The sequence below is a fragment of the Vulpes lagopus genome, chromosome 3 (assembly GCF_018345385.1).
Source record: "Vulpes lagopus strain Blue_001 chromosome 3, ASM1834538v1, whole genome shotgun sequence".
NCBI lineage: Eukaryota > Metazoa > Chordata > Mammalia > Carnivora > Canidae > Vulpes > Vulpes lagopus.
In genome coordinates this window covers 145,536,813-145,555,053 of record NC_054826.1, presented here as the reverse complement: position 1 = coordinate 145,555,053, position 18,241 = coordinate 145,536,813, and the positions used below count along the sequence as shown (strand labels likewise).

General features: G+C 37.9%; 1 protein-coding gene across 1 annotated transcript in view; it reads left to right on the top strand.

Annotated features, from left to right (window-relative positions):
- The window catches only part of RPAP2 (RNA polymerase II associated protein 2), an 84,019-nt gene extending 71,613 nt beyond the window's left edge, over positions 1-12,406 (top strand). The window contains exons 14-15 of the mRNA XM_041748578.1: positions 8,908-9,057; positions 11,664-12,406. Coding sequence (XP_041604512.1) covers positions 8,908-9,049 — 142 coding nt within the window. The 3' untranslated portion in view covers positions 9,050-9,057; positions 11,664-12,406. The remainder of the gene's footprint in view (positions 1-8,907; positions 9,058-11,663) is intronic.
- Positions 12,407-18,241: the final 5,835 nt, after the last annotated feature.

Genomic DNA, 18,241 nt, shown 5'->3' with positions numbered 1-18,241 from the left:
ATTTGGACAATATGTATATTCTGGGGCAATATGTTTTAGGAAAACAAGAACCTAGAAGGGTGTTTAGGGAAGACTACCATTCTGAATAAGGAGCAATCAGATGGCATTTCTGAGGAAAGCTTAAAAGAATTTGAAATTAATTGAGAACTATTTTGAAGAATAGGAAGTAATTAAGAGCTTGCCCCACAAAAAGTTCTACGAAGGAGAAAATAAAATTATGCAAGAGACATTTAGTTTATATAGAAGAACAATGGCTAGAATTTAAAGTTTGCTATCCATTGCAACATGTTGTACACAAAGATAGAATCCCCCTCCTTCGATCATGGAGGTAGTTTATTTGCAGTCTTGTAAAGGGGCCAAATTTCTACGTTAAGAAAGGACAAGTCTGTTTTCTTAGATCATAGAACTCTTCTTTGTATTTATGTTTCTATTGAAGTTTAGTTAATATACAGCGTTAAATTAGTTTCAGTTGTACAACCTAGTGATTCAACAGCTCTATACATTATGCTATCCTCACCACAATTGTAGCTACCTTGTGTTACCACACAACGCTATTATAATACCATGGGCTGTATTCCCTATGCTGTACCTTTTATCCTGTGACTTACTACTATATCCCACTTCTACTCATTCCCCTCCCCTCTGGCAACCATCAGTTTGTTCTCTGTATTTGTGGCTATGTCTCTGCTTTTTGTTTCTTTTGTTCATTTGTTTTGTTTTTTAGATTCCACATACAAGTGAAATAACATGGTACTTGTTTTTCTTTTTCCATTTAGCATAATGCCCTTTAGATCCATCCATGTTGTTGTAGATGTCAAGATCTCATTCTTTCTCATGGCTGAGTAATAAGCCATGGGGTGTGTGTGTGTGTGTGTGTGTGTGTGTGTGTGTGTGTGTGTTTATGTTTATATACCCCATACCACATCTTCATTATCCATCAATAGACCGTTGAGTTGCTTCCATATCTTATCTTGGCTATTTTAAGTAATGGTGCAGTAAACATAGGGGTATATATCTCTTTTTCAATTAGTGTTTTTGTTTTCTTTGGGTAATACCCAGTAGTGGAATTACTGGATTATGTGTATTTCTGTTTTTGTTTTTGTTTTTTAAGGACCTCTGTACTGTTTTTCCCAGTGGCTGTAACCTATTTACATTCCCGTCAAACAGTTCATAAGGGTTCCTTTTTTTCCACATTCTTGACAAAGCTTGTTATTTTTGTCTTTTTTATTCTAGTCAGTCCTACAGGTATAAGGTGATATGGTGATATCTTGTAGTTTAGATTTGCATTTCCTTGATGATTAGTGATGTTGAGCATCTTTTCAACATCTGCTGGCAGTCTGTAGGTCTTCATAAGAATTTGTCTTTAGGTTCCCTGCCCATTTTTAAATCAGATTGTCTTTTTTTTTTTTTTTTTTGGTGTTGAGTTATGTAAGTTCTTCATATATTTTGGATATTAACCCCTTTATTGGATATATCCTTTGCAAATATCTTCTCCATTCAGTAGATTGCCTTTTAGACTTTTGCATCCATGTTCATCAGACATATTGTCCTATATAGTGTCTTTGTCTAGTTTAGATATCCGGTTAATTCTGGCTTCATAGAATGAATTTTCAAGTTTTCCTTCCTCCTGTTTTTTGGAATCATTTGAGAAGAGTAGTTATTAACTCTTATTTAAATGTTTGGTAGAATTCACTTGTGAAACTATCTAGTCCTGGACTTTTGTTGTTGGGAGATTTCTGATTACCCAGTTTAGTTTTGTTACTAGTAATTAGTATGTTCACATTTTGTATTTCTTCCTGATTCACTTTTTTGGAATATTGTATATTTCTAGAAATTTACTATTTCTTCTACATTGTCTAATTTATTGGCATATGATTTTTCATTAGTTTCTTACAATCTTTTGTATTTCTGTGTTGTCAGTTGTTACTTCTCTTTCATTCCTGATTTTACTTATTTGAGCCCTTTCTTTTTTCTTCTGATGAATCTGGCTGAGGATTATCAATTTTATTTATCTTTTCAAAGAAGCAGGTCTTAGTTTCATTGATTTTCTTTTCTTTTTTTTTTTTTTCCCCCATCCTACTCGGATCTTTATTATTTCCTTCCTTTTGCTAACTTTGGGCTTTGTTTAGTCTTCTTCTAGTTCCTTTAGGTCTAAGTTTTGATTATTTACATGAGATTTTTCTTGTTTCTTGGTAGGCCTGTATCACTTTAAACTTCCCTCTTAGAACTGCTTTTGTTGCATCCCAAAGATTTTGGACTATTATGTTTTCATTTCCATTTGTCTCCATGTATTTTTTAATTACCTCTTTGATTTCTTGGTTGACTTATTTGTTGTTTAAGAGCATATTGTTTAGCCTCCATGTGTTTGTGTTCTTTCCAGGTTTTTTTTTTTCTCGTATTTGAGTCTTGGTTTCATACCGTTTTGGTTGGAAAAGATGCTTGATATGATTTCAATCTTTAATTAAACTTATTGAGACTCATTTTATGGCTTAACATGGGATCTATTCCAGAGAATGTTCTGTGTGCACTTGGAAACAATGTATATTCTGCTGCTTTGGGATAAAATGTTCTGAGTATATCAAGTCCAGCTGGTCTAATGTATCATTCCAAGCCACTGTTTCCTTATTGATTTTGTGTCTGGATGATCTATCCTTTGATGTAAGTGGGATGTTAAAGTCCTCTACTATTATTGTATTACTGTTATTTTCTCCCCTTATGTCTGTTAATATTTGCTTTATGTATTTAGGTGTTTCTGTGTTGGGTGCATAGATATTTGATAATTGTTACATTCTCTTGTTGGATTTTTCCCTTTATCACTATATAATGCCCTTCTTTGTCTCATATTACAGTCTTTATCTTAAAGTCTCCTTTGTATTAGTATTGCTACCTCAGCTTTTTTTTTTTTCCACTTTCATTAGCATGGTTATTTTTTTTTTTCCATCCCTTTACTTTCAGTCTGTTTTTGTCTTTAGATCAAAGGTGAGTCTCCTGGTACACAGCACAATAGATGGATTTTGTTTATCTATTTAGTCACCCTATGTCTTTTGATTGGAGCATTAAAACATACACATTTAGAGTAACCATTGATAGGTATGGACTTATTGCCATTTTATTAATTGTTTTCTGATGGTTCTTACAGTTCTTCTCTCTCCATTTCTTCTTTTGTTATCTTCCCTTGGGATTGATGGCTTTCTTTAGTGTTAGGCTTGCATTTCTTTGTGTGTGTGTGTGTGTGTGTGTGTGTGTGCATACGCGTGCGCATGTATCTGTTAAAGGATTTTGTTTGTTTTGTTGTTTTTTAAAGATTTTATTTATTTATTCATGAGAGACATAGAGAGGCAGAGGGAGAAGCAGGCTCCTCGCAGGGAGCCCGATGCAGGACTCGATCCCAGGACACCAGGATCACGCCCTGAGCTGATCAGGTTGCTCAGCAGATGCTCAACTGCTGAGCCACCCAGGCATCCCAAGGATTTGGGTTTGTGGTTACCATGAGGTTCATATATAACATCCTAATTATATAGTAGTTTATATTAACTTGATAGTTTGCTTAAGTTCAAACTCATTCTGAGAGCACCGCTTTTTTCTTATTCATGTTTTATGTATATATTTTACATCTTTTTATTTACTGAGTCCCTTAACTAATTTTTAGATACTATTTTTTTAAGTCATAAAGTTAATTATAATTCCAATGTAGTTAATATACATTGTTATATTAGTTTCAGGTATATAATAATAGCAATTCAATTCCATATATTACTCAATACTCTTTATAGTAAGTGTACTCTTTATCACCCTCACCTGTTTCATCCATGTCCCCTCTGGCAACCCTCTTTTTGTTCTCTATAGTTAAGATTCTGGTTTTTGGTTTGTCTCTCTTTTTTTCCCCTTTGTTCATTTCTTTTCCTTCTTAAATCCTACATGAGTGAAATCATATGGTATTTCTCTGATTGGCTTCTTTTGCTTAGCATTACACTCTCTAGATCCATCCATATTGGTGTAAATGGCAAGATTTCAATGTTTCTTCTGGCTGAATAATATTCCTCTGTGTGTGTGTACCACATCATATTTATCCATTCATCTATAGATGGACACTTGGGTTGCTTCCATACCTTGGCCATTGTAAATAGTGCTGCAATAAACATAGGGGTGCATATATCCCTTCAAATTAGTGTTTTCGTAACCTTTGGGTAAATATCCAGTAGTGCAGTTACTGGATCTTAGGGTAGTTCTAATTTTTAACTTTTTGAGGAACTTCCATATGGTTTTTCACAGTGGCTGCACCAGTTTGCATTTCCATGAACAGCTTACGAGGGTTCCTTTTTCTTCACATCCTCACCAACATTTGTTTGTGTTTTTTATTTTAGCCATCTGACAAGTGTGAAATGATATCGCATTGTGGTTATTTGTACTTCCCTGATAATAAGTGATATTGAGTATCTTTTCATGTGTCTGTTGGCCATCAGTATGATGAATGTCTGAATAGAGAAAGAATGAAAGAATAAAATGAATGAATAGAGAAATGTCTGATGATTCTACTGCTTTTGTCTTTTAATGTTCATACTAGCTTTTTTTTTTTTTAAGGTTTTATTTATTTATTCATGAGAGACACAGAGAGAGAGAGAGAGAGAGAGAGAGAGAATGGCAGAGACACAGGCAGAGGGAGAAGCAGGCTCCACACAGGGAGCCTGACGTGGGACTCAATCCTGGGTCTCTAGGATGAGGCCCTGGGCTGAAGGCGGCGCTAAACTGCTGAGCCACGGGGGCTGCCCCATACTAGCTTTTTTTAGTGATCTAACTTTGTTTGCTTTACTCATGAATTTTTTTATTTTCAAAATTTTCTAATTATAATTTATCTTTTTTGCTTAAGTCTTAACATTTCTTGTAAGACTGGCGTAGTGGTGATGAACTCCTATAATTTTTGTTTGTCTAGGAGACTCTATTTCTCCTTCTATTCTGAATAACCTTGTTGGTTGGAATATTTTGGTCGTAGGTTTTTCCTTCCAGCACTTTGACTGTATCCTACCATTTCTTTCTGGCCTGCAAACATTCTACTGAAAAATCAGCTCCTAGCTTAATGAGATCCTCCTTAAACGTAACTAACTGCTTTTCTGTTGCTACTTTTAAGATTCTTTATCTTTACTCTGACATTTTAATTATCATATGGCTTGGTGTAGATGTCCTTAGCTTCATCTTGTTAGAGGCTCTCTGTTCCTCCTGGACCTAGATGTCAGTCTCCTTCCCCAGGTTAGGGAAGTTTTTAGCTATTTCTTCAAATTTTCTGCCTCTTTTTTTCCTCTCTCTCTCTCTCTCTCTCTCTCCTTTTTCTGGGACCTCTACGAAATGAATGTTAGTACACCTGATGTTGTCCTAGAGATCTCTTAATCTATCCTCTTTTTTTTTTTTTTAATGTTTTTAGAGGGGCACCTGGGTGGCTCAGGTGGTTAAGCATCTGCCTTTGTCTCAGGTCATGATCCCAGGGTCCTGGGATCAAGCCCCGCATCAGCTCCCTGCTCAGAGGGGAGTCTGCTTCTCCCTCTCCCTCTGCCCATCCCCCCCCCACCTTGTTCATGCTTACTCTGTCACTCTCTCAAATAAATAAATAAAATCTTTAAAAAAAAAAAAATAGGGGATCCCTGGATGGCTCAGCGGTTTGGCACTGCCTTCAGTCCAGGGCATGATCCTGGAGACCAGGGATCGAGGCGTGGAGCCTGCTTCTCCCTCTGCCTGTGTCTCTGCCTCTCTCTCTGTGTCTCATGAATAAATAAATGAAATCTTTAAAATAAATAAATAAATTAAAATAAATTAAAATAAAATGTTTTTAGTATTTTACTATTCAGCTTCAATACTTTTCATTATCCTGCTTTCTAGATTGCTGGTCATTTCTTCTGTGTCCTCACCTAGTGTTGATTCCCTTCAGTATATTTTTATTTCAATTACTTTATTCTTCTACTGGTTGGTTCTTTATACTTTGTTGAAGTTCTGAGTTTATCCACTCAAAGTCCAGTGAGCATCTTTATGACTATTACTTTGAATTCTTTATCATGTAGATTGCTTGTCTCTTTAATTTTTCTGAAATTTTGCTTTGTTCTTTTGGCACATATTCCTGTCTCATTTTGTTTGATTTTCTATTTCTGTGAATTAGGCAGAATAGGTTATTTCTCTTAGACTTGAAGTAATGGCTTTGTGTAGGAATATCTCTGGCGTACACCATGGCTGTAACTTTAGCTGGATGGCTGAAGCTCTAACAGGTGTAGGCTGCCCTGCAGGGATGGCTGGAGCTGAAGCAAGCTGGCTAGGGGTTCCCCTGGCACTACACACACAGACGCCCTGGTAGGACAGCTGAAACAGGTACACGTCGGGGGGTTCTGGGGCACTCCAGGCATGTAGCACCCTGGTAGGTTGGATGGAGCCAAAGCAGGCAGCAGTATGGGTGGTTGGGAGGGGGGGTCCCACAATACTCTGCACATGGGGCACCCTGGTAGGACAGCTGCTGTTGAAGCAGGTATGGGCTGGGAGGTCCTGGGCCACTTGGTGCAGTAGGGGCCTCATGAGTCCTCTACAGCTGAAGCAGGTACAGGCCTAGTATGGTACATGATGATTTGTGCCTGTGGTTACCTTGGCAAGACAGCTGGAGCTGTAGTGGGTGCTGTCCAGGGGTGATTCAGTGTGCACTGCCCTGGGGCTACCTTAGGGAGACAGCTAGAGCTCTAGCAGGCACAGGTTGGAGGGCCACCTTTAGGGGCAGCTGGGTTTGGTGTGGGCCAGGGGTCTGGGCATGCACATACCAGCACCTTGGATACTATAGCATTCGGAAGCTCCCTGCACTTTTGGCAGATACCCTAGGGCTCATTCCTTTATGTTCCAGTTGTCCTTTTAATCTATTGCTTTTTCCTGTGCAGCTGAGGCTCCACTGAAGCAGCGGGCCAGCTTGGATACCTGCTCCTGTGTTATCAGGGTAGAGAGGGAACATAAACCATGCTGCTGACCCATACCTGTGACCCACAGAGACCGTTCTTGTAGCTCCCTGCCATTTGTCAGATGCTTTAGAGATGGTTCCTTTATGTTCTACATGCCCTTTTAAAGTGTGGTGTTTTTTTTTTTTCTGTACTCCTGGTTCCTCGGTACAATTTACCCACTGCAGTTTGCAAGATGGTGAGGAAAGTCTACCTCCTCTGACTCCTTGGTTTTATTTTAGCTAAAGTTATTGTGGGGAAGGAACACTTTATTCGTGTCAAAAAAGCCAGTTGACTTCTGGGTTCCATCTTCACTGCAAGAAGTTGCCTCAGGAAAAACTGGCCACAAATGCCTAAGTTTGCCCAAGTGCCCAGCCTGGACTTGGTACTGGAAAGCTTGGTATTGTCCTGTTTCCTAACTACCTTTGGGGAATACCTGCAGATATAAAGCTCATTAAAGTGTGAAAACCTGGTTCTGCATTCTCCACCTATAAAGAAATACAGGAGAGGTGGAGAAGGAATACACTATAGCAGTTTTCCCATGTAAAACTCTGTGGATTTCACTGGACTGTTGGAGTCACCTTGGACTCCAGTCATCTCCCATTCTTGCTAAGATAGCTTGAGAGATACAGAGAATTTACTACCTCCTCAAAATCCCAGCTGTCTTTGGACAATGTGACAAATATTTCCTTTTACTTCTGCTTTCTGTATGAGATGGCTAAGCAAGGAAGAAATCTCTGAGAAAATAACATTTCCTCTTCCACACTCAGTACGGTGTAGTTGCTTCACTCTGATTCCTTGAGCTTTATTGATTGAAATCGGAGGATTTTTTTATTTATATTTGATTTCCTTGGTGGCAGTGGCCAGTGTTAAAAAAGCATCTGGAACCTTTGTGGTAAGTTAAGACTATTCAAGGATAGAAGAATTTTCTCCCCAAAACTTTTCCAGAAATGTAACTTTAAAAGGCTCTATAAAGCATACTCTTTGGAGATTAACTTCATATAATTATGCATAGATTATATATATGTAATGTATGGAAAGTAATGGTCTTAATCCTTGATTAGTAAGCATGACTTTTAAAAAGTGAATATTTAGGGCAGCCCCGGTGGTGCAGCGGTTTAGCGCCGCCTGCAGCCCAGGGTTTGATCCTGGGGACCCTGGATCGAGTCCCACATCAGGCTCCCTGCATGGAGCCTGCTTCTCCCTCTGCCTGTGCCTCTCTCTCTCTCTCTCTCTCTGTCTCTATGAATAAATAAATAAAATAAAAATTTTTTTAAAAAGTGAATATTTAGAGGCACCTGCGTGGCATCTGTCTGCCTTCAGTTCAGATCATGATCCAGGGGTCCTGGGATCAAACCCCACATGGGGTTCCCTTCTCAGTGGAGAACCTGCTTCTTCCCCTTCCACTCCCCCTGCTTATGTGCACTTTAATAAATAAATAAAATCTTTAAAAATATATAGTGAATGACATTTTATTGAAAATTACTTTTGAAAATATATGCACTCAATCATTAGGAGTATTTACTGGAAATGGCTTGGGAAAGAAACAGTGTTAAGGTTTCATCTAAAAGGTAATCCTGTTTATCATTTATTATGGGTTTTTTTTTTTTCAGGTGATATAAACATTCAATATGGTTTTAAAGCAGTTCTCACCTCTAAGCTTCTTTCCACAACCTCTTCCCCAAGGGGAAAGACTTCATTTTCATTTCTGAGAACTTGGTAGCTTTTCCTGGCATAATGAAGAACGTGTTACAGATTCAGGCTTTTAGGTTTCTTTCCATACTTAATATGCTTGATCTTTCATTATTTTCCTGAGATTTCTTCTCTGCCTTTATTAGTAAAGCCTTCTGTCTCTGGGAATTCTATTAAATCTGAAACTTCATCCCTCTGCTGTGACAAAATCCCCTCAGTCCTCATTTCATGGATATGCATTTAATTTTTTTGGTCTTTTCAGACTGACCCCAATTCTTGGCATTCAGAAGCATTCTCGGGAAAATGTGGTGTTTACACAGTTTATAGAGACTTTGCTTGAAGAATTACACTTAAAGAATGAAGACCTTGAAAGCTTAACTGTCATATTTAAAACCAGCTGTTAACCGGAGTGGTGAGTTGGATTCTGTTTTGTTTTTTCATTTGTTGCCCATTTGAATTCTTTTTTCATATTTGAAATTTTCAAAACCAAGTATAGACCTCAAGATATCCTCCGATTGCAAAGGAAGAACATGATATCCCTTAGTTCTCAGCTCCTGTTACTTTCTGCCCCATCCTTGTTATTCCTCCTTATTGGCTATTGCAGTTAGTTCTGTTTCTGGTATTCCAGAAAACTCCCTTCTACCAGCTCCCTAGACAAACCTAGACCATCCCTCATGTCCCATCTTATTGGTTAAAGTAAATTGCTGTCTCTTGGGAAGAAACATAACTACTGCAGCCATCCACTGAGAACATCCTCATCCTACTTCCTTCTTGGGGAGACCACCCCCAACCCAGCCAATACCTAAGTCCTCTCCTGGGCATCTAGATAAGCAGGTGAATGTCCAAGTCCGACTGTTGAATCCTGACCCTGCTCCTTGGCACACAGCCCTCCCCTGGTCTCCCAGACTTTTGCCTCTTTCACAACTATCAGTGTCCCCTCCCTCACCCTGCCTTTCACATACCTCTCTCCCTTTCCTCCACTTCTCACTTCATTCTCTCAGGTGCTCAGATAGATATTGACTTAATGTTATGATTGAAGAAATTCAGCTGAAACTACAAGTGAGAACCTCCTAGGGAACATTTTCCCTTTAACTTTCAATTTCTTAAATTATACAAACTTGTAAAAATTAGACAATACAAAATTGCATATGGAATTTAGAAAAGGAAAAATCCCCTTCTCACTGTGCCTCTAATCCTGTCTACTTTGCAGAAACACATTTGATAGATACCATTCCATTTTTTGTAAAAACAAAACCAAAAAACTCTTCAAGCACATTTTTAAATATATGAGAAGGATATTTGAGAGAGGAATTTTGGCAGAGAAGAAAGAACAACACATGCTCAAAAATTGAATGTAAGGAGTCAGTACTGTCAGTGCCTCCCAGTTTATACTCAGTGGCTTTTTCAAATGACCCTGCTCCCCTGAGGACCTTGTAAAACAAACGCTTTTATTCAGGGAATGAGTATAGTGAAGTTGGAGCTCTTTGTTTTATTGAGCTTCAGATACAGAAACTTGATAAAGAATGCCTTAACCAGAGGTCTTTCCAGATCTGCTTTAATAAATAGTACCATGTAAGAATCATTTTAATTAACATATTTGAAATGTGCATGTAAACAGATGCTGAAAGTCCTCAAAGTACTTGAACACCAGTAGATGTTTGAAGTGGACTTAACAGTACCTCTGTGATCACTGTTTACTTACCTAAACAGTGTAAATAATCAAAGGTAAACCTTTGTCCAGACTTTGTCAATATTATGAGATTCTGAATGAATTGAGCCCTCATACATAGTTTTCACTATAAGAAACAGTTGTGAGTACATAGATCAGGTTTTTTTTCTGCTTTGCATGATTTTTATTAATCATGAGTTCACTTGTATATAAAGACTAATGTCTAATATACTTGCTAATAGTAACTGAATATTGAAAAGGTTGTGTTAATATGTTTTCACTTGCAAATAAAAAAAATCCAGCTTTTCTTTTGCTGCTTAACAAATTACTCCAAAGACTTTGTTTTAAGCCACTACCAGTTTTTTAATCTCACATTTTCCATGAGTCAGGAATCTGAACACAGTTTAGCTTAGGGCCTGTAGCTCAGTCTCTCTTGAGTGTGCAGTTAAGTTATTATAGTGTCCTCTGAAGGCCCAACTAGAGGAAGATCCCCTTATAAGGTCATTCTTATGGTTGTTGGCAGGATTTAGTTCCTCACAGGCTGGTGAATTCAGGGCCTCACTTTCTCACTGGCTGTTGTCCAAGGACCTCCACTTAACATACCTCATGCTTGTAAATGGAAGCCACAGCTTTTTTGTAACTAATCTCAGAATTGACATCCCATTACTTTTTCTATGACTAGTTAGAAATTAATCACAGGTCCACCTCACATTCAAGGGGAGAGGACTGAATAATGGCATGAATACCAGAGACAAGGATAATTGGTGGCCATCTTCAAAGCTGAATGGCAAAATTGTTAAGTAGTTTCCAGCTTCATATGTAGTATATTACATTGTCTTGGTAAGAGTCTTGAACTTCACACTAATTGAGGGCAGCCCGGAACCAATCCACAGGCCCACAGGATTGCTATTAAACCAACCAGTGGGGGGCACCTGGGCAGCTCAGTGGTTGAGCATCCAGGTTAGGACCCCAGGGTCCTGGGATCAAGTTCTGTATTTGGCTCCCTGAAGGGAGCCGCCTTCTCCCTCTGCCTATGTCTGTGCCTCTCTGTCTCTCATGAATAAATAAAATATGTATTTATTATTTATGTATTCATTCATTCATTCATTCATTTATGGCAAGGGATGGGGAGACAGAAGAGGATTTTCTTACTGAACTAGACTTATCAATCACAGCCTTCTCTCAAGCTGAAGGGGAGTTGGGTCTACTCCACATAAACTACTATTGCTATATAATGAGGGAAAATGCAATGTATATTAGGAAGACAACACAAGAGTGTTCCCAAAAGCTAGTAAAATAGCTTTTACTATTTTAGATGTTTTATTCAGACTGTCCTTTTTGCTTCACAGGTATAATCCATGAAGACCAAATAGAAGGTAGACTTCTATTCATCATTTCTGGAATTCTACCTACAATAATGTTCCAGTGGTGACTGTTAACTAGCTTTGTTCTAAGAAAGACCTTTAACTCCTTAGATTTCAGCCCCCTGCTTCCCAGTCCCTAACTGTACAGTGACTTCCCCTTGATTGAGGAGAACCATTATTCCAACCAGGATAACCAAGTCCCTGTATTCCCTAGCATTAAGACATAGTATTTTTATTTACTTGAAAATGAAAATTGAAGTCTTAAGTTGAAACTTTAATTTTAATGACCTCATTTTTTTCTGGATGATTGCAACCATCATATCAGTTGACAGAAACATTTAAGAACATTCCTATTTTGGCCTTGCACTCTAAACTCTAGATTCTAAGCAGCCAGAAAGAGGTCAATAAATGCAACCTAAAATGAAGCCCTTTGGAAGTCTAGTCATTATTCTTTTAAAGAAACTGTGTTATAAAATGGTCCTGAGCAATGTAATTTATTGTAGAAGTCCAAAACAGGAGTATCCCAGAATTTTCTGGACTCAAAGAAATAAACTAGTTTGTTTTCAAAAGAGACAATTATTAGCATTTACACATTCAAACACTTACTAAATTTAACAAAAGTACAAGACTTGGGGTATGCATCTGACTCTTGGTTTCAGCTCACACTCAGCTCATATAGTCTGCTTGAGATTTGCTCTCTCTCTCCATATGCCCCTCCCATTCCTGCTCTCTCTCTAAAGTAAAATCTTTTAGAAAATATATTGGAAAAAGAGCACAAGTAGGAGGCAGAGGCAAAGAGAGAGAGCAGTAGACTCTCCTCTGAGCAGAGAGACTGACATGTGGCTCAATCCCAAGACCCTGGGTCATGACCTGAGCCAAAGGCAGATGCTTAACCAATTGAGCCACTTAGGTGCCCCTCAAATAAATAAATCTTTAAAAATAAAACAAGGGGTGGAGGGGCCTTGGATGGCTTAGGTAAGCATCCAGTTTGTTTCAGCTCAAGTCATGATCTCAAGCGTTGTGAGATTGAGCCCCACATTCGGCTCAGCATGAAGTCTGCTTGAGGTTCCCTTTCTCTCCCTTTCCCACTCGTGCACTTGCTCTCCACAATAAATATTTAAAAATAAAAAAGTGGGGGATCCCTGGGTGGCTCAGCGGTTTAGCACCTGCCTTCGGCCCAGGGCATAATCCTGGAGACCCGGGATCAAGTCCCACTTTGGGCTCCCTGCATGGGGCCTGCTTCTCCCCCTGCCTGTGTCACTCTGCCTCTCTCTCTCTCTGTGTCTCTCATGAATAAATAAAATCTTTGAGAAAAATAAAGTGTAAGACTTGTACAATGAATACTATAAAACAGACATTAAAGAAGGTATAGAGATATTCCATGTTTATGAATTAGAAGTTTTAATTAAGATGGTAGTCCTCCCCACATTGATATAGATCAATGCAATCCCTCTTAAAATCCTAGTAGGCTTTTTGAAATATTTTCAAGTCAATCCTAAAATTTCTAGGGAAATACAAAGGATTTCCAAAATAGCCAAAACAATTCTGAAAAATACTTCCTGATTTCAAAACTTACTACAAAGCTACAGTAATCAATACAATATGATACTCTTAGGCATGAAGTTAAGAGGTCAGCTGGGAAGATGGCTGAGTACAAGGGTGTTGAGCTTCCCTTATCCCAGGATACAAGTAGGTAAACCAACCAGTGGGGTTGTATAAATAACCCAGTATAAATAACCCAGAAGATGACCCAAAGCCTGGCAGAATAAACTTCACAACTAAATGGCAGAGAAGAGGCCACAACAAAGACAGTAGAAAGGGCAAAGACGTCTGGGAGTGAGGCAGACTAGAACCATCCACAGTGGGTAGGTAGCCAGTGGCACAAAGGACAGAAAACAGACTTTCACACCCGAGAGCCCATAAATGGAGAGGACGAATCTCCATAATACTTGCCTTTGAAAGTGAGAGGTGGCAAATTTCTTGAGGTCCTACAACCAGTGGGAGTTAAATGGCCAGAATTTTAAAATGAGCAGGGTCTTAAATGGCCCTGCTCATTTTAAATAATGGTCTGGTATTTTAAAATCAGCAGGCTCAGCTCCAGGAGAACCTGGAGGGTATCAGGATGCAAAGCTCCTGCCTTTAAAGACTGTACAGATACAGCATGGAACCAGCAATTTGAAAAACACCAAGGATAGAGGGAAAGTAGAGTGATTTGTTCATCTCAGTGTGACCTCGAGAGAGGGATCACAGCAAGACCCCTCCAGGAACAAAGGAACTAGTGGGTGCCATTTTCCTCCATCCTCCACCCCCCATATAAACTACAGACACCTGCAGGAATCATTGCAGCATCTACACTTGTTACCTGTCTTAAACCAAGTCCCACACCCACACTCCTACAGATCCACCTTCCTCAGTCACGGTCACCCCAGTTCAGTCACTGTGGGTCCCCTCCCCCCAAAGACCAGTGGAAACCCTGCCAATGCTACATCTGACTAACATGTTGTACAGGAACTCCATTCTGGCAGGGGCAGGTCTCATTTCACTAGCAGACCACCACACTCCTTGTTAAACACTGCCCACAATAGGCAAAGACAGCCTCTGCAGACAACTGGACTGAAGGGAAAAAAGAGGGCAGGATTCAATAGCAGAGCACACACAACACCCATAGGAGACGTTCCCTGAGACATCAGGCCCTGGAGAACAAGAGACACTGCACTACAAGGCACAACAGGACCTCTTCTAAAGAAGGCTATTACACTTAAGAGCAAGAGAAGGTGCTGACTTTCCTAACACAAAGAAATAGAAACAGGAAGTCAGACAAAACAAGGAGATGGAGAAATAGCTCTCAAATGAAAAAATAGGACCAAACCACAGCAAGAGATTAAAGCAAAACAGATGGAAGTAATCTGCCTGATAGAAAATTTAAAGTAATGATAATAAAGATACACTGGACTTGAGACAAGAGTTGTGGATATCAGTGAGACCCTTAACAGAGATTTTAAAAAGCACTAATCAGATCAACAACACAATAAATGAAATTAAAAGACACCTGATGGAAAGGGAGACAGAACAGGAGAGACTCCTAACTCTGGGAAACGAAAAAGGGGTGGTGGAAAGGGAGGTGGGCGGGGGTGGGGGTGACTGGGTGACGGGCACTAAGGGGGGCACTTGAGGGGATGAGCACTGGGTGTTATGCTATATGTTGGCAAATTGAACTCCAGTAAAAATAAATGAATAAATAAAAATACACCTGATGGAACATACAGCAGTCTAGATAAAGCAGAGAAAATAAAAATAATGACTTGGAAGACAGAGTGATGGAAAGTATCCAAGCAGAACAAAAGAGAAAATTATGCAGATTGAGAATAGTCTTAGAGAACTGTGACTCCATCAAATGTAATAACGTTCACCTTATAGGGATTTCAGAAGAGAGAGAAGGTAGGGGAGAAAATTTATTTGAGGAAATAATAACTGAAAAATTTCCTAATCTGAGGAAAGAAACAGATATCCACATCCAGGAGGCACAGAGATACACACACACACACAATTCAACCCAAGGAATTCCACACCAGGACACATAGTAATTAAAATGGCACAAAATAGCAAGAAAATATTTGCAAAGCATCAAGAGAAAAAACACATATAAGGGAAACCCCATAAGTCTATCAGCAGCTTTTTCAGCAGAAACTGCAGGCCAGAACAGAATAGCAGGATATATTCAACATGCTAAAAGGGAAAAACTTATGGCCAATATCTAGCAAGGACATTGTTCAGAATATAAGGAGAGATCAAGAGTTTCTCAAACAAAAACTAAAGAAGTTCATGAGCACTAAACCAGCTCTATAAGAAATATTAAAGGAGACACTAAGTGGAAAAACCATAAGTTCAGAGTATAAAATGGAAAAAAAACAAAAGCAGTAACAAGTATTTCTGTAAAAATCAATCAATCAAGGGATTCACAAAAGTATATAAAATATACCACCATATATCTAAAATTTGTGGTAGGAGAAGAGTAAAGGATGGCTTTGAACATAAGTGACCATCAACTACTGAATGCAGAAGATACTATACATCAACTTAATGGTAACCACAAATCAAAACCAGTAACAAGTATTAAAGAATAAAGAGAAAGGAATTCAAATATATCACTGAATGAAGCCAATAAATTGTGAAAGAGAGCAAGGATTAGGAAAAAAATCTATAGAAACAACCACAAATAGGTAATAAAATGGCAATAAGTACATATCAATAATTACGTTGAATAACAATGACTAAATACTCCAAATCAAAAGACAGAGTGACAGAGTAGATTAAAAAAATAAGATCTATCTATATGCTACCTAGAAGACAGTCATTTCAGACTGAAAGACACCTGCAGATTGAAAGGAATTGGAGATACATTTATCATGCAAATGGATGTCTAAAGAAAGGTGGAGTAGTAGTACTTAGACTGAATAACCTTTAAAACAAAGACTCTAACAATAGATGAAGGACCCTATGTACTAAGAAAGGGGATAATCTAACAAAAGGATATAATAATTATACATATTTATGCACCCAACATGGGAGCACCCAAGTATATAACTGTTAGTAAGAAATACAAAGGAAAAAAAAAAAAAAGAAATACAAAGGAAGTAATGGATAGTAATACAATAACAATAGGGACTATAATACCTCACTCATACCAATGGACAAACCAAACAAAATCAATAAGGAAACAATTACTTTGAATGACACACTGGACCAGATAGAGTTAACAGACATATTCAGAACACTCCATCCTGAAACAGCAGAACACACATTCTTTTCAAGTACATATAGGATGTTCTCCAGAAGAGATCACATGGTAGGCCATAAAACAAGTCTCAATGATAAGAGAAACAAAAATCCAAGTCATATCATGCATCTTTCTGACCACAACAGTATGGAAATCCATCACAAGAAAAAAAAAATCTGGAAATACAAATACATGGAGGTAAATAATATGCCTCTAAAAATGAATGGGTTGACCAAGAAATCAATGAGGAAATCAAAATTACATGTAAACAAATGAAAATGAAAACAACAGTCCAGAATCTTTGGGATGCAGCAAAAGTGGTTCTAAAACAGAAGTTTATAGCAATATGAGCCTACCTTAAGAAGGAAGAAAAATCTCAAGCAAGCTAACCTTATACCTAAAAGGAGCTAGAAAAAAAAAAAAAAAAGTAACCCCAAACCAGTAACAGGAAGAAAATAATAAAAGATTAGAGCAGGAACAAATCAGAAATTAAAAAAACAATAGAACAAATCAATGAAACCAGGAGTTGGTTCTTTAAAGAAAATCAACAAAATTAATTGATAAACCTTTAAGCCAAACTCATAAAGAAGGGGGAGGGGGGGGCTAAGTAAACAAAATCACTATTGAAAGTGGAGAAATAACTAACACTACAGAAATACAAACGATTGTAACAATATTATGAAAACCTATATGCCAAACAAAGTGGACAACTTAGAAGAAATGGATAAATTTCTAGAAACCTATAACCTACCAAAACTAAACCAAGACAAAATAGAAATTTGAACAGACCAATTACCAGTAATGAAATTGAATCAAGTAATCAAAACACTTCCAAAAAAACAAAAGTCCAGGACCAAATAGTCTCACAGGCAAATACTACCAAACATTTAAAGAAGACTTAATACTTTTTCCTTTCAAACTATTCCAAAAAATATTAGAGGAAGGAAAATTTCCAAATTCAGTCTATTAGGACAATATCACCTGATGCCAAAACCAGATAAAGATATCACCAAAAAAAACAAACAAACAAGCAAAAAGAACTATAGGCCAGTATCTCTCATGAATGTAGAAAGAACTATTCTATGATCCAATAATTGTACAACTAGGTATTTACCTAAAAAATACAAAAACAGTAATTCAAAGGAATATATGCACCCCTATGTTTATTGCAGCATTTACAATAGCCAAACTATGGAAGTAGCTCATGCATCCATCCATAGATGAATGGATAAAGAACATGTGTATATGTGCATACACACACACACACACACAGATGAATGGATAAAGAAAATGTGTATACATGCATACACACACACACACACACACACAATGGAATATATTTTTCAACCATAAAAAAGGAATGAAATCTTGCCATTTGCAATGACATGGATAAGGCTAGACAGTATAATGCTAAGTGAATAAGTCAGAGAAAGACAAATACTATTTGATCTCACTCATAAGGGGAATTTAAGGAACAAAACAAAGAAAGACAAACCAAGAAACTGACATTTATCTATAGAGAATAAACTAATGGTTATCAGAGTAGAGGTGTGTTGATGGATGGATGAAATAGGTGATGGGAATTAAAAAGTACCTTTATCATGACCAAAAAAAAAAAAAAAATCAGTGGAATAGAATTGAGACTCCATGAGTAAGCCCTCATATTTATGGTTAATTGATTTGCAATGCAGAAAGGAGAGTCTTTACAACAAATGGTGCTGGGATGTTTGGTTATCAGATGCAAAAAACTATGAATATAGACCTTACCTAATAGCATATGCAAAAA